The sequence below is a fragment of the Scardinius erythrophthalmus genome (assembly GCF_964197995.2).
Source record: "Scardinius erythrophthalmus genome assembly, chromosome: 9".
In the NCBI taxonomy this organism is placed as follows: Eukaryota; Metazoa; Chordata; class Actinopteri; order Cypriniformes; family Leuciscidae; genus Scardinius; species Scardinius erythrophthalmus.
Genome location: NC_138229.1, coordinates 19592660 through 19612688, shown reverse-complemented (window position 1 = coordinate 19612688; position 20029 = coordinate 19592660). Strand labels below are relative to the sequence as shown.

At 39.8% G+C, this 20029-nt stretch overlaps 1 protein-coding gene across 1 annotated transcript in view; it reads left to right on the top strand.

The window, feature by feature from the left end:
* Positions 1-1169: 1169 nt before the first annotated feature.
* LOC308695539 (cadherin-18-like) overlaps positions 1170-20029 on the top strand; it is a gene marked incomplete at both ends in the record, with an annotated part of 51616 nt that continues 32756 nt past the window's right edge. Inside the window, 2 exons of the mRNA XM_081373716.1 lie at positions 1170-1400; positions 17274-17568. Coding sequence (XP_081229842.1) covers positions 1170-1400; positions 17274-17568 — 526 coding nt within the window. The remainder of the gene's footprint in view (positions 1401-17273; positions 17569-20029) is intronic.

Here is a 20029-nt window from a genome sequence, read left to right as displayed (position 1 = left end):
AAATAATAAATACACATACTAAAATGCTGAATTTCGGCAATATCATATCATATCAATATCATCACATTTTCTGTAAAATTTCTGCAAAAAAAAAATATTAAAAAATATTTTTGAGAGATTCAACATGTCATGCTGACATCTTTCCTCACAAAAATCTTTCTCAGATATCTCACTGTCAGTTTGTGTTGCACCATGAAATATTTATTCCGGTCATATAATGTTAGGCCCCTGGGACAAGGCTTCAGCATTGCTGTGACTATTTTAAACACGGCTTGGAAATGAAATGTTCAGATGTAGCTAAGTTGACAGGGAACATCACCCCCCCCCCAAAAAAAATGTCCATTGATATCTGTTTATTTGTTCTTTGATTTTTCAGCATCTTAGTAACATCGCAATTTCCATTCATTTGGAAAAAGTCTAACCCTAAAGCGCTTTCACTCACTTATGTCAATAACCCTCATGCCGTCGAGAAATGAAGAGGACAAGTAAGTTTCTCTTCAACAAGTGATGAATCCGAATTGTCAGGGAGGCAGAAGAGATGAGAGCTATCTGTTTTTTTTTTTTGTTTTTTTTACGAGGTATCTATGGACATGCATTGCAGACCATTGATCCTCGTAATGCCGTTCAGCCGTTTGAATAAACTCGCCACGCTGGAGCTCTCATTACACGTCCCGTGCACCAGCAGTCATGATCTCTGCTATTATACGGGAACAGCTGTTCTATCAAAAATGTATTAGATGTTTCATTGAAAGGCAAACAGCAAGATCGCAATGGGGTTTTAGGCCAAATTTCATATCTTATGTCTTCACAGGCAATAGTTAATCTGAAATTTTCTGTGGAATTAAAATGTAATCGCTGGCTGTGTTTAATTTCTCCCTCCATGAAAGTACAGTTTGTCCTCTTTCCTTCACACAGATGTTTTGTGGAAATCTGCCATTGCCTCCAGTGAGTCTCCTGTTGACGGCGACTCCCCAACGAATCAACACATCTTGCTCTTGGCCCACGATGTGAGTGCTGCCCGCTGGGTCTCTGCTACAACAGGATTTTAAACCATGGCCATCAGCCAAGTCCTGCGAACTGGTCCGATCAGTGTCTAGAGCCGCCCACCGTGAGAGAGACCTCTGTCTGGGTGAGCGAGAGTGGGAGTTCAAACGTTGCGACTCTTTAACATGAGAGCAGTAAGCAGCCCTGCCGGTCTGTCCCCTCTACTGCTGTGCCTATGTGTGCTCCAGAGGAGCTATGGGACCCCTTCTCCACCCAGCCCCACGTTCACCCACAACCAGACCAAACTGCCCGACGGCGACAAGGACTCGCACCATCGTCCCAAACAAGGCTGGATCTGGAATCAATTCTTTGTTTTGGAAGAGCACATCGGGCCGGAAGACCAGTACGTGGGGAAGGTAAGAGCCCTTTCTTTGTTTCGATCTGTGTGCAGGTGTGGGAAACGTGCTTAAAGGTTGGGTAGGCAATTTTTTTTTCAATAAAACACTTTTGTTAGACTGGTTGAAACATCTTGATAGCAATCAATAATAGAAGTGGTCTGAAAATTAAATTATTTACATATCTTCTGTGGAAGTCTCAGGACCAAAAACAATGCAATGCAATGATATAATGTCGAATCTTCCTGCCAACATATGCATTTCCATACCTCCGCACACCCTGTTTGCGCAGACATCACACACAATCAGCGTGTTCCTTAAGGCTATGCAGAGCTGTAGACAGACAGTCACAGAGTGCTGGAAATCAAACTGCAGCCACCTTTTACAGTTCCTCCTGAACCAAAACAATGAGCTTATGCTGTGTTCACGACACGTCATAACCTTAAGTACAAGAAGACAACCCGTGACGTTCTATCCCAAGCCGTCCTCAGACTCAGATTGATGCGCTTCTTGTTAACGCTGAAATTAATCTGCAGCAGTCAAGTAGTACAAGAGCTCTGTAAGTTGTTTACGTTCATTATTTTTGTAATGTTATGTGCTTTGAGACATGAAGTAATTTAACGCCGTCTCATGACGCTTTGCAGACTCTTTGTAAGAGACGTGGCTTTGAAGGCACTCTGAAGGGAGGGTGGGATTATATGCTTTAAAGCTAGCTTCCCTTACAAAAAAAATAAGTATACTTCAAGTTCATTTTAAGTATACATCAGTAAAGTTCAAGTTCAGTAAAGTTCAAGTATATTTTAAGTATACTTTATGTAGTAATTATCAATAATAATCAGTATACTAATGAAGAATCCAAATTTAAGAATATGTTTAAGATCTGCTGATCTTACTTCCTTACATAATAACACATGAAAAACTAAGGTGAATTACACTGTATTGGGCATTCAAGGTGACAGCTGTCTAAACATTGTAATAGTCAGGGGTCTTGTTAGTCTTTTATCTTCCAACTAAGAGTTGGACTGTGTGTGAATGTTACCTAGTCTAAGGTCTCGTGACCATTTGTTGTTTATACCATCTTTGATCTTCCAACTAAGAGCTGAACTGTGTGTGACTGTTACATAGTCTTAGTTCTCGGGACCATTTGTGTTTATAACATTTGGGGAAGTCAGTCGGGGGCAATTGCCTCTATTGTCTTTAGATGATTAGATTTAGTGGTTACCTCTAAGGCTGTGTGTATGTTTAGCACCTTTAAGGACAGCCCACTGAAAGGCCTATAAAGAAACCATGTAAAGTTTGTTAGCCAGAATGATTTGGGAAGAACTGCAGCCGCGTACAGCGAAGTCCTCAATAAAGAATAACTTTGTTTGAACGTGATCCCCAACGTCTCCTGGTCTCTTGCTTCGACGAAGAAAAAGTTTTCAACACTAATATCAATGTACTAAAAGTATACTGTTTCAATACTACTGTATGCTGCTAAGACCATATATGTGAACAATATATGTCTCATTTAAGTTTATTCACAGTATATATGCAAACAATTGGTATACTATATGATTTTCTACAGGTTTTCTATAGGTTTATATCATATATGAAAAAGTAAACATAGTATATGTATGTTTTCACTCTATATGAGCATGAATATTTCATATATGAGATATATATGTCAAAATATGTATTAAAAATATATTTTATATGAGATAAATGTACATCAATATATGGGATTTTTCCAATTTCTAATACGTTTCATATATATATATATATATATATATATATATATATATTGTAGCCGGGCTTGGGGAAAAAGGAGAGAAAACACGCAAGTTGTTAAACCCAGAGGGTGCGCTTTATTTCTTGTGCAAAAGTGAGGATTGAAGGAGTATTAGTGCTCTTGTGCCTCTGTTGTGAGAGTGCTGGAGAAAGTGGAGTGAAGACTGCAAACTTCAGCCAGACAGCAGGGAGTGAGCTTGACCAGCAGAGAGTTCTATCAAGGCTTCTAGGTTCCTTCTCATTAATCACTCTCTGTAAGAGAAAAGGGTAAACAGACGTTAGTGAATGTCTGGGAGAGCATGAACTCTACTGGCCTTTCTTCACTGGTGTTTATATGGCCCCAGTGATGAGTTGGTCGATGGCCGTCAGGTGTGTGCGTTAATTGCTGTTCAGCTGCTCTGTATGTGTTGCCTGGGGCGACTGATGTCAGGATGAAGGGAGATAGCTGTCAGGTGTGTGTGTTGATTGCTGGTCAGCTGCTCTGTGTGTGTTGCCAGGGGCGACGATGGTAGTCCGCCACATCCCCCCCCCCCCTTTTTGTGTGGAGCCGGATGTCCTGTAAGTAAATAAATACACAAGTTAGTGGGGGGAAATGACCCTTGACAGACCTGACCAGCCCAGCCCAGCCCGAGAACATCCTGGACAGACCATCAGCATTCCCGTGAGACATTCCGGCCCGGTGTTTTACATTAAATTGGAAGTCCTGGAGTGCAAGGAACCATCTGGTAACCCTTGCGTTGGTATCCTTCGCTTTGGACATCCATTGGAGGGGCGCATGGTCGGTCACTAGGGTAAAGGAGCGCCCTAGGAGGTAGTCACGGAGCTCCAGAACAGCCCACTTTATAGCCAGTGCTTCTTTTTCAACGGCAGCATACTGGGTCTCTGGAAGGGTAAGCTTACGACTGATGTATGTCACAGGGTGTTCTTCTCCCTTGACAGTCTGGGATAAGACTGCTCCTAGCCCAGAATCAGAGGCATCGGTTTGGAGAGTGAAGGGTTGAGAGAAGTCTGGGGTATGAAGCACTGGAGAGGAAGACAAAGCAGCTTTTAGGTTTTGGAATGCCTCCTCTGCTGCGGGATTCCACTGCACCCAGTCAGGCTGTCCTTTCTTTGTCAGGTCTGTTAGAGGAGAGGCCAAAGAGGACAAACTCCGTATAAAACAGCGATTCATGGATTGCATTCATGGATTGCCTTTACCTTGTCTTCTACCTGCCAATATCCCTTTGTGAGATCCAGAGTGGAGATGTATCGGGCCCTCCCTAGCCGCTCAACTAGTTCGTCCACTCGGGGCATGGGGTAGCTGTCGAACAAGGAGACGTCATTCAGCTTCCTGAAATCATTACAGAAGCGGAAGTTTTCGGAAGGCCATCAGGTTTCGGGACTAAGACAATCGGTGCTGGACCACGGGCTGTTAGAAGGTTCTATGACCCCCAGCTGGAGCATCTTCTGGACCTCATCCTCAATGGCTTGTCGGACAATGACACCAGGTGGGGTCCGAATCTCATTGGAGACAACTGTGGTGTGACCTGGAAGATTCGAGGAGATATCTCTGAAGCTGTGAACCAGGGACTCAAGCTCCTTTCACTGATTGGCCGAAAGCTGGTTTCCGAGCTCCACCACAGGTTTGTCCTTCTCTGCTAACAGGGCCGTGGCGGTGGGGGCTGCGACCCATTGCTTCAAGAGGTTAACATGATAGATCTGCTCTGGCCTTCGTCTCCCATGTTGGCGCTGACGGTAGTTCACAGGGCCGACCCGCTCTATGACAGTGTAGGGACCTTTCCAGGAGGCAAGGAACTTGCAGGCAGTGTCAGGGATCAAGACAAGGACCTTGTCCTCAGGTTGAAACTCACGGGGTTGTGCAGGCCAGTCATACAGGCGTTGTTGGGCACGCTGGGACTCGAGCAGATGTTCCTTTACCAGAGGCATTATTTTGACGATTCTCTCCCTCATGTTTCGGACATGCTCAATGACAGAGCGATGGGGAGAGGGCTGTTGTTCCCAGGCCTCTTTGGCGATGTCGAGTAGTCCTCTGGGTTGCCGTCCAAAGAGCAATTCAAAGGGGGTGAAACCAGTGGAGGCCTGGGGTACTTCCCTTATTCCAAAAAGCACATACGGCAGCATCCGGTTCCAGTCGCGCCCATCCTCAGAAATCACCCTCCTCAGCATCTGCTTTAACGTCCTATTAAACCGCTCCACTAGACCATCAGTCTGGGGGTGGTAGACTGAGGTTCGAAGATGTTTCACCTTTAGCAATCTGCAGAGGTCGGCCATTATACGGGAGACGAAGGGAGTCCCTTGGTCAGTCAGGATCTCTGTAGGAATCCCCACCCGGCCACACAACAAGAAGAGTTCTTGGGCAATGACTGCTGCTGTTGCTCATCTGAGGGGGATGGCCTCTGGATAGCGGGTGGCATAGTCAACAATTACTAAATTATGCTCGTGACCCCGAGCTGACTTGGGCAGCGGCCCCACGATATCCATCCCAATATGTGTGAACGGTACGTCAATAACAGGAAGCGGCACCAGGGGGGCCGGAGCTGGCTTCTGAGGAGCAGTTCTTTGGCAGACAGGACAAGCTTGGCAGTACCGTCGCACCTCCGCATTGATTCCTGGCCAATGGAAACGGTCCCTGAGCCTTTGAAGAGTGTTGTCCGCTGTGAGATGGCCAGCCATTGGGTGTGTGTGAGCCAAAAAAAATCACCATATCAGTTTTCCCTCTTGGCAAGACGATGAGCTCCTTCTCTTCTCCCCGCCTGGTGGCCACGCAATATAACAAGCCGTTCTTTACCACAAAGTGCGGAGAGGGATGGGGAGGTGGTATATGGTCTTTACCCTCTACAACTCTGATCTGTTTCCAGCAGTGCCGGAGTCTGTCATCCTCGCGCTGCTCGGGCCAGTCGGGGCAAGCTGGGCAGCCTGGACACGTACAGGGGCCCTGGGTTCGAAGTTCCACTCATGCACTTTCTGAGCTGCGCACACCGGAGATAGTCCTAACCGGGCGAGGATCTCCCTCTTCAGTGTGTCATAGTCTGCAGCATCCTCGAGCGGGAGGGAATAATATACTCGTTGAGGCTCACCAGTCAACAGCGGGGCCAGCAGACGTGCCCACTCACGCTGGCTCCATTCTTCTCGATCCGCAACAACCTCAAAAGTGTGAAGATAGGCTTCCACATCATCCTGGTCTGTCATTTTCGGGAGAATTTGCAGTGCTGAAGCTTTTGGCTCAAGTGGTGTAACGCGGGCATTCTCTGTTCGTAGGCACACAAGCTCCCTAGCCACCTGATTTTGGCCAGCAAGCAACTGTTCTGACAGCTATTGCTGCCACACGGAAACCTTAGCAAGGTGGCGGATGATTTCCCCCATGCTGGGGAGGGAAGCTGCCTCTGGGGGGGCTTTGTGTCGCTGTTCTCCTGCCCGCATTCTCCACCAGATTAGCCGGACTTGGGGAAAAAGGAAAGAAAACACGCAAGTTGTTAAACCCAGAGGGTGCGCTTTATTTCTTGTGCAAAAGTGAGGATTGAAGGAGTATTGGTGCTCTTGTGCTTCTGTTGTGAGAGTGCTGGACAAAGTGGAGTGAAGACTGCAAACTTCAGCCAGACAGCAGGGAGTTAGCTTGACCAGCAGAGAGTTCTATCAAGGCTTCTAGGTTCCTTCTCATTAATCACTCTCTGTAAGAGAAAGGGTTAACAGACGTTAGTGAATGTCTGGGAGAGCATAAACTCTACTGGTCTTTCTTCACTGGTGTTTATATGGCCCCAGTTTTGAGTTGGTCGATGGCCATCAGGTGTGTGCGTTGATTGCTGGTCAGCTGCTCTGTGTGTGTTGCCAGGGGCGACTGATGTCGGAACGATGGTAGTCCGCCACAAAATATATATATATATATATATATATATATATATATATATATATATATATATATATATATATATACATACACATACACATACATACATACATACATACATACATACATACATACATACATACATACATACATATTACATTTCCGTATGGGAAGCCTCTCTGAAATTGCCTACCCTACCATTACATTGTGCATGTGATTATCTGAAATAAACTTTGTATGGTTTGTTGAGAAAACGGTTCCTTGAAAAAGCACTGTTTTAAATGAGAGACAATGGCTGTACGTCATGTTTTTTGGACTATAATTGAAATGTGCGACGTCAATTTATTCCTGTAATCATATTTTCTTGGAAGCGAAAAAATAGTGCAGGTGACTAATCAGAATCAAAATCCATGTTTCTCCGAACAGCATGTTTTTGTCAGAAAATTGATTTGGCTTGCAAATTAAAGACTGACCTGTGGCTGACATCCACCCTGCTAAAAAGATCATAATTATTTTGACTGTCGACTACAGAGAAACTAGAGGATCTAGAAGCCTTTTTTTTTGTCTCTATTTATTCCATTGTCTTCTTACGGAAAGTTGGAGACAGCTAACATGTTCTTAATCATTTAAAATCCAGAGATCCCTCTTCGGCTTATAAACGTCAGCAGCGGTACAATCTATTATTTTGCCCATTCGGTTCTGTGAATACTGGCCAACACTGTCGGCTCAGATGAAACCACTGTTTCATGGGTTGGAATAATACAGGGTGACACTGACAGCTTTTGACATTGACTCAGCAAGGTGAAGGTTAAGTGAAGATAGCAGAGTTTATGAAGAAATGGCTGAGGAGCCATCAATTGTCTACACCTACATCCCTTAGGAACTGAGCCAAGTGTGTGTGTGCCATGTTCCTTCAAGCACCATTGGACAGGTTGCTTCAGATCTGCACACTTATACAGACATGTGTATGTGTGCTGGGGATGTGAAACAATCCCATTTTATAATGGTCCCATTCACATTTTTTTTTTTAGTACTTTTAAGAAAAAAAAAATTTGAAAAAAGTTGTTATTTGAACAAACAGTACTCTAGATTAGTTAAGGATAACAGTCAGCTCAGGAGTCTGACTACACTTGTCCCGCTTTTGATTCACTGAAAAGAACTTTAGAAAGAATGACTCGCAGGATTCACTTTCTGTAATTGGACTATTGGTTCTGCTATATGGTTTTGATTCACTGACAAGAACCGATTCATTATAGTAATTGGTTTTGTTATTGGATTACACTGATTTTGATTCACAGAGAAGAGCTGGCTTGTAAGAGTCATTTGTTCTGTAATTGGTCTATCAGTTGTGCTGTATAGTTTTGATTCACTGAGAAGAACTGATTCATTAGAGTCATTTGTTATGCAATTGGACTTCATTCATGCTATATGATTTTGATTCACTAAATAGAAACGCTCATATGACTGATTCTTTTGAAAGTCTGACCACACTGGTTGCGATGTATTATTTTGATTCACTGAGAAGAACTGACTCATAAGAGAGATTAGGCATCGGAGAGATTTGACTAGAATTGGACTACACTAGTCATACTCCAAATAGTATTTTTAAACTTAGTTTTTAAACATCAGTGGAGTCATTTCAGTTGAGCTGTTGTTGCAGACATCAGACACATACATCCTTAGCCCCTTTCTGGAAGCAAAGTGTGAGAACATTCTTGTATTGACCTGCGAAATATGAAGCCAAACAGGGCTCTTGTTCTGCTCACATGGGTGCCACTTAATTTTTATGCTGCTGTGGTGTGACCTGTCTGTAAGAGATTTGAGTGAGCTGAATATTTTCTTTCAGGCTTTCTTAAACTGCAGTGACAGAAATGGGTTGAGGCTCTCAGTAGCCTCCTACACTCCTCTCTTTTTTTCACACCTTCTCCTGTCTGGTCCCTTCAGACCACCATCTTTTCTTCTCTCCACTTCAGTGGTCAGACAAAAAGAGGTTTTGGGGGCCCAGACAGAGCTGTTCTACTAAAACCCTGCCTGTCCTCAAATATCTAGTTATGGGAACATAAACTATGTCACTTTATAAAAACAGATGAGAAATTTCAGTGGGACCTGACATGATATTTGTTTAAAAAAAAAATATCCTGAAATGTGTTGGCTGAAATACAATTTGACACCCTTTTCCATGGAAATTATGTGAACCGTGTTAAATGTTTGTATTTTTACACAGTTTTTGTCTTTTGGACAAAAATGTCCTATAAATTTAATCAGTATGTTTTCATCATATAGCATTTATTAATTGGAGTCTATTTTTTTCTGATTAAAATGGCATATCATTATATAGTTAGTTGATGAAAATAACCTCTAAGAGTCCAAACCAAATTTTCAATCAGGAGGACTCCATAAGAGGGTGAATTATAGTTAATTAAGGAACACTGAACACTTCTTTCAACACTGAACCCTTGAGCAAAACACTGTATTGTGCTTTGCAAAATAGCATCTGCCAAATGAAAATAAACTTATATATTATATATTTAATTCAATTCACGTTAATGTGTAGAGCTCTTTTGACAACACATAGTTTCAAAGCAGCTTTACAGAAAAATGCATGTTTCTACATTGCAATTTAGTGTTATCTGTTTTCAGAGGTGACTGTGTCAAAGTAATGTTCATTTGTAAAAAATGCACAGTTCTAAGATAATTCAAATCATGCAATAAGCTAATACCATGTATTAACTTAGGCAGAGACAATGATCTCATTAAAGCATTGTATTACAAGTTGTGATCATAATTACAAAATATAGAAAATTTGGCTGTGGTGCATGTTGAGTTTTCTGAAGCCCTCGCAAGAGTTGGTGTCATCTCTTCAGGTGTTGGGTTATCTGAAATATTTGTAAGAGGCTGGATCCAAACTGGAGCTGACGTACTCTTTAGTTATTTAGGGATGTACTACCAAAAGTCCAGAGTTTTGTGACCTGATGGAATGTAGGGTGATAGAAGATCAGTTAAATACAAAGGAGCCAAAACATTTAGGGGCTTATAGGTAATACTTTGCAATCGGTACAGAACATAATAACCAGTGTAGATATGATCAAATTGGGGTTAAAATTATAATATTTTCTTGACCTGGTAAGAACTCCAGCAGCTGCATTTTGGACTAATTGTAGTTTGTTTATTGAGGATAAAGGACAACCACATTAGTAGTGCATTACAGTAATCTCATCTATGAGGTCATGAATGCATGAACTATAGCTTTTCTGCATCGGAAACAGATAACATGTTCCATATTTTAGCAATGTTTCTGAGATGAAAGAAGGCTGATTTTGTAACATTTGAAATATGAATATCAAAAGACAAGTTGTGTAATATAACACCAAATTTTTTTTCTAAGAGCTTCTGTGACTGTGTACAAATATACAGGGTTTATATATATATATATATATATATATATATATATATATATATATATATATATATGTGTGTACTGTATATGTATATGTGTGTGTGTGTGTGTGTGTGTGTGTGTGTGTGTGTGTGTATTGTTTACCTTCTTAAATATTGTACTGTGTACTGTTTTGCATTGTGTTTTGTATACTGTATTGCGTTGTGTTTTGTGAAATGTGTAGCCTCCTATGGACAAGTGTTGCAAATTAGTAGTTTTGCTATAACACTAAAAACAATGTATCTGGTTTGTCCAATGCTGTTGTTATGTCCATATCAAATAAATAAATAAATAAATAAATAAATAAATAAATAAATAAATAAATAAATAAATAAATAAATAAATAAATAAATAAATAAATAAATAAATAAATGACCTATTAATTGTAATTTAAGTGAAATTACTTAACTTAAATATACAAGCTTTATAAAAATGATCATTCTAGGAGAAAATTTCAGATGGCACTTAGAGGCTTTTGCATCTGAACTCTTCATATATATACATACATACTGTATATATATATATACATATAGGCTACAGGGTTTAATATGTACACACACATACACATACAGTACCAGTCAAAAGTTTGGAAACATTACTATTTTTAAAGTTTTTGAAAGAAGTCTATTATGCTCATCAAGCCTGCATTTATTTGATCAAACATACAGAAAAAAACAGTAATATTCTGAAATATTACTGCATTTTAAAATGGTTCTCTATTTTAATTTCTTTGATTCAAAGCTGAACTTTCATCAGCCATTACTCCAGTCTTCAGTGTCACAAGATCCTTCAAATATATATGTGTGTGTGTGTGTGTGTGTGTGTGTGTGTGTGTGTGTGTGTGTGTGTGTGTTATATATATATATATATGTGTGTGTGTGTTACGCAATCTACACAATAGCAGATGAAGTTTCTGGCTGAGCGAGAGACACAACACTCTCACAGGGTTTAATTCAGCTGCTCTTTGATTTATTTCACACTTCTCTTTTATATCAAATAAATAATGTGAAAATGTTGCCAGCATTGACTTGAGCGCTTTTTTAGTTTAAAAAAAAAAAAAACAAAAGAGAAAATAATTGCTTAGTATATTTTAGCCTAGCAGATACAATTTGTTCTTCGTACTGTAGATTATTGCTGTGGTAAATATGCTCCCTTTTCATGTAGAAAAGCACACATACATACACACATCCAGACAGCCAGAAAGAGATGCAAACGCACATAAACAGCTTAAGCTTTGAAATTTGTAATAGAGAGCTAGCAAGCTGCTGGCACTCTCGATAGTCTCTTTCAATGTTAATCTGCCTACCAGCAGACTGGTAGCACACATTAGTGTGAATGTGTGATAACTAGAGAGGGTCTACAGTAAAATAGACTTTGGAGAAGAGGAAGAGCAATAGAGATCAGTCCACTGTCGTCCTATTGACCTTACAGTCGGTCTGGCTGATGAATATCTGTCACTGCAGCTTTTAAAAAAGAGGATTACAATAAACCGCTCACCTCCTCCTCACTAATGGCAAATTACCAAACTCAGTGCCGCCCATGCACACTTCCTTATTCTGACGTGAAGGGCTCTTGGTGCAGTGTAAAATTGACCTTTCCATCAGCACGCCGGCTTTAATTTGCGGTTAGCGGTGAAGGCTGAGCCCTGATTTAATCAGTCCTTTCCTTCTTGTAGCGTGGGCAGTTTATCAAGCCCCTGCACAAGGCAACCTGTGCTCTCAGGTCTGCAGCAGCAGTAACCGCAAACCCTGCATCACGGTCATGTCTGCATTCTGCAGAGAGAAATGTTTTTCATATTTTTTTTTTCAGTGCATTCTTAATGTAGACATTGTTATGAATATTAAAACAGCTTCCGGAATGAGGTCGATCGAAACCAAGACACCTCTAATGAGGTGCTTGTTTTTACAACATAGGTTGTTTCTTCAAAGTCTCATTTATATGTGCACAAGTGTATTCTTAAAGGGATAGTTCACCCATAATGAAAACTCTGTTATAATTTACTCCCTCTCAAGTCGTTCGAAATCTGTATGACTTTCTTTCTTCTGTGGAATATAAAAGAAGACATTTTGAAAAATGTTTGTGACAGTTTCAGTTCCCATTTTTTGTCCATACAATGAAAGTTAATTGGAACTGAAATTATTTACCAACTGTTTACCACAATACCTTTTGTGTTCCACAGAAGAAAGAAGAGGCTTGGAACGCCATGAGGGTCTCTGTCCCTTTAAAGCACTTAAATGTTCGTGCTGCAAGATTGTGTAGTGTCACCTCCTAACATGCATACATTAAAAAGGCTTCTGATCTATAATAGGTGCTCTAATGCATCTAAATGCATCACTTTAGCACCACAATAAAATGTCTTAGAGCCCTGAATGAAGCGTAGACTAGAGTGTGTGTGTGTATGTGTTATGTTTGAGAGGGTGTGCAAATACTCAGTGGTCACCGTTATAAGTTAAAGCTACAATATGCAAGAATTTTTTTCCGCTAGAGGGCGCTACATTCAAAATAACAACAACGGCGTAGCTTGATGACGATGTGAAGGAGCGTGGAATGATGGGAACTGTTGTTTTAAATTCCACCGTGGATGTAAATCAGCCAGACGGGAATCGAAAAACCATGTTCATGCATGGGGTAAAGTTCTATTTTTATAAATGTTGCATTTAATGACATGCTTTTTGTGGCGAGGGGGGCGTGGTTCAGCGCGGTCTGTAACGGGAGAGAGAGAAACGAGACGAGCGGGACGCAAGTAGGTCAAGTGCAAATGACGAACACCTGTCTTATTGCTGTATTATTGGCGTGGAGAGACCGCTTATAAGCCGCGCTGGAACCGAGAGAGAGACTGGAGAGAAAATTGGACGCAGAGAAAGAAAACCGATGGATCCGAGCTCTCATTTTTGAACTCAGTGAACCACGGTGAATGCGCATTGTGCGCGACTTTTGTTTGTTTTCGCAAAATCGCAATTTTCTCACAATTTAAAAATAGTTGGAAACATTTGGGATATTGTAAGTAATCAATTTAACAAAATATATAACACTGGCCTTGAGATTTTGGGATATTTTAATGCAAAATTCTTACATATTGTACCTTTAATGGCAGAATGTATTTCGCGCCGGATCAGTCTGCTTAGCATGCAAAATGTGCAACACACCCATTTTGTTTCAAATGGTTAATGAGTTTTCATTGTGCTCAAGTGTTTGCTTTGATTCATAATCCTATTAATCGCGTTTGATGCATTTGTATTTTCTAAGCTACCTGCTTTCAGATTTGAGTCTATATCTGTCTGGCAGGTATCAAAGCCTTTCATTTGTGTGGTAATGTTGTGAAAGTGTACAGCGTCACACTTTCTGCAGGACGAGTCAATGCATTCTATCTCCCACTCCTCTGCCTCCCCTCCTCACTGTTGTTTTTTGTGACTTTTTGGACACAGGATGTTGACAGGATGTTGACTAAGTCGTTTGAATACCAGTCAGCATTCGAAACGTTTTTTTTAAATTATTATTTATTTAGAACACAATGCCAATTTGCATATCCAATTTGATATTCTTCTTACTAAAGTAGTTTTAAACATCATCCTTTATGATTATGGTAATTTAAAAAATATATATTTATTATTTTTATTTTCATTTTCAAAAATGACTTTACTACTACTACTACTACTACTACTACTACTACTACTTCTAATAATAATAATAATAGTAATAATGAATGTCTTTATTTTGGTGACAGGTTATTCATCTAGATTTATTTTATTATTAATATTTTTTTATAAATGCTAAAGTAATGGCTTAACAGTAATTTGGCTAGTGGTAAACTTGACTCACCAATAGCCTGCTTGGCCGAAGTGACATCAGCAGAAAAAGAACATTTGTTTCAGATTACAAAAGAAAGCAATTTTTTTCTTTAGGAGTAACATGCACTGATCATGTACAATAAGACCAGGACCAGTCAGTAAATAGAGTAAATTTAATGTTGAAGATCATCTTGGTGTATATGTGCATACTTTTTTTAGAAAAATAAAATGAAAAATGAACAGCATTAGAATATCTCCCCCCCCCCCCCCCAAAAAAAAAAAAAAAAAAGAAAACAAACAAAAAAAAACATCTATTTCATTTTCTGTTTAAGGAATTGTGTAGTGATAGAACATTATTCAAATACTCTATCCATCTCTTCGGGAACCTAATGCATTCAGAGGAGTGAATGGTGCTTCCATAAATACGAGGCAAGTTCAAAACAAGGGTCACTCATTTTCAAGTACAATGTAGGAGGATTCTTCAATCTTTCATAATGCTGGATGCAGCAGGTGAACATTAGGATACATAGCTGGATGAAAGAGGTGGACAAACAAGGTGCTCAAACAATGGCATTGGTTTGGGTCTCGGGTTTAGCTGTGCTGCATAAGAGCGCATGTTTGGTGCTGTTTAATACTGTATGTGCCCTGCTGCATTGCAGCTGTAACCAGGCATATACAAAAAGTTTTGTAGATAAAGCAATAGCCCCAGAAATAGTGTGGTTTCAGGCCCGCCTGCCATATATATCTTAGAAGGTGAATGCCCCTCTTAGCCAGGGGGAAAAGGTTTGGAAGGTGAACGTCATTCTGACTAATTGCTCATTGCGGTGGGATTACACAGGCTGCCAAGAATTATGGGAACACGGTAGGAAAAGAAAGCTGCTTGAATAGCAACCCAGCAACATGCCAAGTAATGTTTTTTTTTTTTTTTTTCTCCACACCAAGGGCCATGCTCTGCCAATTCCTGCTGCTCGGAGTTTTATTTTTTTGGATCAGACACATTGCCTTTTTCGAGGCCACATTAGTGATAATTAGTAACTGAAATGGCAACATTTATTGTTGGATAAGTGGCCTGAAAATAGCTGTGTGTGTCTCCGTTTCAGGTGGTCTCACATCTGAAGCTTTCTGCTGTTTGGCATGCATTTTTTCCCGGTTTGTGTTACTTTAATTACATGAGCATAGCATATGTGATACTAATTAAATGAGTGCCACAGATGGTTTCATATATTGATTTTCACTGAAAGCTGACATGAACAGAAGTGATCGTTTATGTTACATCTCTGCAAACATATGGGTCAATTACATACAAGAGTGTCCTTTTTTTGGGGAGCTGTACCACATGACATTTCACAACCTTAACTAACCTTGTTTTGTCATAAAAAAGGTACAGGAGATATCTTTGTGATGCTATTGCTACTATGCATATTGGTTGCACCACATGATTTTGCAGGTGAGAGAATGTTATAGTATTATACCAGCATTTGTGGTTGACACATGAAGATAAAATAAGTAGTCAGACATATAGAAAAGTCAACAGACCAAGGGCTGTAACTTACTTTGCTTTGTAAATAAATAAATAAGCAAAATTAGGTCTTTGAAGGATCAGCATAATAGTTGTAGACTGCATATTTCCTTATGCAAATTCTAAATACTTGTTTGGATATTTATATTCACGATCACAGAAAATTCTTACCTTCAGGCAGTAAAAGCAATATTCTGTTACAGAATATCGTATTGCATAACTAATATGAATATGGTGGGATTAACCCATGTTTATTAGGAGGTATCCTTTCACCCCTGTGATGCTTGTGTATTTCACATGAAACTCAATTTTGTTTTGGTTCGGAGCCACAGGCTTTAGCCTCATAATTTCAGGGTAGCTGAGTCTCTACCATGCCTTTTTACCCCTAAAAAAAAAAAAAAAAACCTTAGGAAACCATTCCCTCTGAAAAGTATCTCCTCAGAACACATGGGGTATTCTTGTGCTCATTTCGTAATGTGAGTTCTATTTAAAAGAGCATGCTAATTACAAATCAAGAGCATTCTGTGACAGGAACTGGGATGCGCCATAGTCATTATCGTGATAGATTTGTCATGAAAAAAAAATAAACGCTTGAACTGTATGACATGTCATTTATCCCACATATGTAAAGGTTATGACAGGAGTGTTTTAATGTCTCTTTCCTCTGACTTCAAACATTTATTTCTAGGTCTTTGTCATTTAATTTCCTGTTTTCTTAAAGCTAGGTGATTTAAAAGTGCAAAGACTGACATTTAAAACTATTCTATGAAGTTGCTGTATTTCTAATGGAGACCAAAAATCTGAGACCAATAAGGAAAATGTTGCTATTTTGCAATTTTTCTCATTTTTATTGGAAACTGTTGTGTCATCATAATTTGAATAAAAGGTTGAATTTAGCAATTAACATAGGCTAAATCATGCTGGAGAACATGATCATCAGGTTTGACCAACTTCAGCAGAGGTTCGAGTATCCAAATAATTTTGTTCTTCAGTGGAAGCAATAACATATGACTGTCTGTACAGAGAGTCACATGATCAGTGTCACTAGTGGGACCTACTGTAAAAATAAAACAGAACAGACAGACAGACAGATACACATATAGATAGATAGATAGATAGATAGATAGATAGATAGATAGATAGATAGATAGATAGATAGATAGATAGATAGATAGATAGATAGATAGATAGATAGATAGATAGATAGATAGATAGATAGATAGATAGATAGATAGATAGATAGATAGATAGATAGATAGATAGATAGATAGATAGATAGATAGATAGATAGATAGATAGATAGATAGATCAAATTCTGAATTTGTCACAACCCTGCCTAGGTTTTTAATATGGTTTCAAACATTTTGATCCCACTGTCTCTCTTTCTAAACTACACAAATAATCTGCATTTCAACATACCACGATGTGTCAGAATAAGTAATTATGTGGTTTTAACACCACAGAACATTTACATTTGGTTTAAGGCAAAATAGCAGTGTTACGGAAAATAAAACCATCTTCTCTTTGTTACTTTCAGTTACACTCAAACTCAGACGAAGGTGATGGCTCCGTCCAGTATTTACTCTCTGGAGAAGGTGCCGGTTCCATATTCATAATCAACGAGTTAACGGGAGATATTCATGCAAAGAAAAGCCTGGACAGAGAAAAGAAGAGCCATTACGTGCTCCATGCTCGGGCCATCGACCGCTTCACCAACAGAGCCGTGGAACCCGAGTCGGAATTCATCATCAAGGTCCAGGATGTGAACGACAATGCCCCCAAATTCCCAGACGGTCTCTTTTCAGCCTCCGTGCCTGAGATGGCAGACATCGGTGAGCCAACAGTCAGGACCTCCTGGCTCGGGGGGGTTGTCTGAGGCTGTGCCTGGGGAACACAAGAACGTTGTGTCAGTAGAGCATAGGTTTTATAAGCTGCCTCATCAGTTTCAGACCATAGAGTCCATCTGCAGATCAGAGCCTTTCTGGCCTGGACCCGGACGAATCACATGCTGCTGGTTGGTTGCGGCGGATTTATAGTGGGATTTATTAAAGCTATTGTTTCTTATAGAAAGCCTCTCAAGAGGATACTGCGTATTGTCTGTTGTAGAAAAAGTGATTTCATGAGTAATATCAAAATCAAACCAGAATCTCACATAAAAGCCTCAAAAGTATGTTCACTCACACATGGGGTGCAAATGTTTTGAAGTGCTTCCAATCTAAAGCAGCATTTGATAAACAAAAACAGCTGTGTTTACATCTTTTACACATCTCAATTTGAAACATCAATGTTTTATAGACCTGTGCTATCCACCCTAATACATGAGTAATCCACATACAGAGCATGCAATTTGCATCAATGGCAGTCACATCAACTCTGCAGTAAATGGACTCCCAGGAAAGTGCTAATTGTCTGTAGAGTTCTTCCTTCCTATCCGAATCAATTGGCTGGAATCAAGCCAAAGAGCTGTGAAATTATCATTCCTCACAACCTTTCGGCACAATGTTCCCCCCGGGCACAGCTATAGGATAAGGGCAAGGTTTATTTCTCACTTTTGGCCTTGAGTCACTCTCCACCACCACCACTTTTCTTTTTCTTTTTTTTTCTTTTTTGCTCTCATGTTTTCAATGAAATCCATTGAGTCTTTACAAATATTAAACAGACAGAAGGCTTTTATATGTATCTGTTGCAATGCCAAAATTATCTGTGCAGTATTCGGGCAGAACTGGATGTGGGTGACAATTCAAAACTAAATTATAGTTTCCATACAGAAAATATGTCTTAACATAAAATATAAATATAAATTTCAGATGTTTGAGGGATGTTTCTTATGCACACCTGTCATGTAGAGAGTTGTCGAGAGGCCTGGGAGAAGTTTAGGAAGGCTCAGTACAATGAAGTGGTTTTCAAAATGCCAGTTGTGGTTTATTTTAGAAGCTGCATTTCACAAGGTGCAGTCCACATAAAGTACGATAAAAAAATAAAAATAAACTTAATGCAACATATACTGGTGCTAAAAACAAAAAGAATAAATGCTGTGAGCAGCAAAACTAAACAATGCCTAGTGGCACATCCACAAAATATCAACATGTCTCACCTCAGACATGTTCAAGCGCTTGCACAGTATTGATACTTTGCACGTGACGTCAGTTGTACTGGCTGGCGGGCAAGAACGTCATTCTCTAGCAACGAAACCCAGTAAACTAATCAAGGATCTTGCCAGGACGTTGCAAGTTTTAATATACAAAAGTTGGTGTTTTGAGGTGTACACGACATGTCAGATAGTTGTTGTGCGATTGGATGCACTAACCGCGTTTGTTGCCCACCAGATATCACGTGACTGCAAAGTATCAATACCCAGGATGCGACATTCCTCCCAAACATGCAAGTTTCCCGCCAAACACTGGTTTGTCACATGGTGGAACCTTTCCCCGCTACACTCATCACTGAATTCCCCAGCAAAACATTGGCACATAAATATAACTAATGTTCAAGAACTCATTTCTGACGTGCAATAATCATTATACAAACATGCATAACATACAACCATAAACTCAAACATTTAACACCTCATAGCACTCTTGTCTCTCTCCATCTTGAAAAATGGTACATTCTGGCTATGCGCACTACCAGAGCCCCCCTCCAAAACACTGGCTCAGACAGATAAGATCTAACATGCTATAATATGCAAACTTACACAATAAAGAAATAATTTAAAACAAACAATGGCTCTCTATTATCATTCAAAACATTAACACGTTGAACACTTGATGTTGGTATTGTCCATCCAAATATACATTTTCAACATACAATACATAATAAACTATTCCTGCAATCAGCACACCAAGGGTGCTTCTCAATATCCCTCCTCATCTCCTCACTCATCCGTCCTCCATCCTTTCCATCTCAGTTTTCTAATTGCACCGCGAGGAGGCGAGGATCAAGGAGTGAGGAGGCTTCCAAAGGAAATGGGGATGCACAAATAAGAATTGAGAAGCACCCCAAGTAAATTCAAAATAGGCTGGCACTCCAGTGATGATGTCATTAACCTGGTTCATCATCACATCACCAAAGCTGCATTTATTAGATCAAAAATACAGTAAAAAAGTAAAAAACTGTTTACAATTGAAAATAATTATTGTAATATATTTGCAAATGTAATTTATTCCTATGATGACAAAGCTGAATTTTCAGCTTCATTCAGAAATCATTTTAATATGCTGATTTGGTGCTCAAGAAATATATATATATTTATTATCAATGTTGAAAACAGTTGTGCTGCTTAATATTTGTATA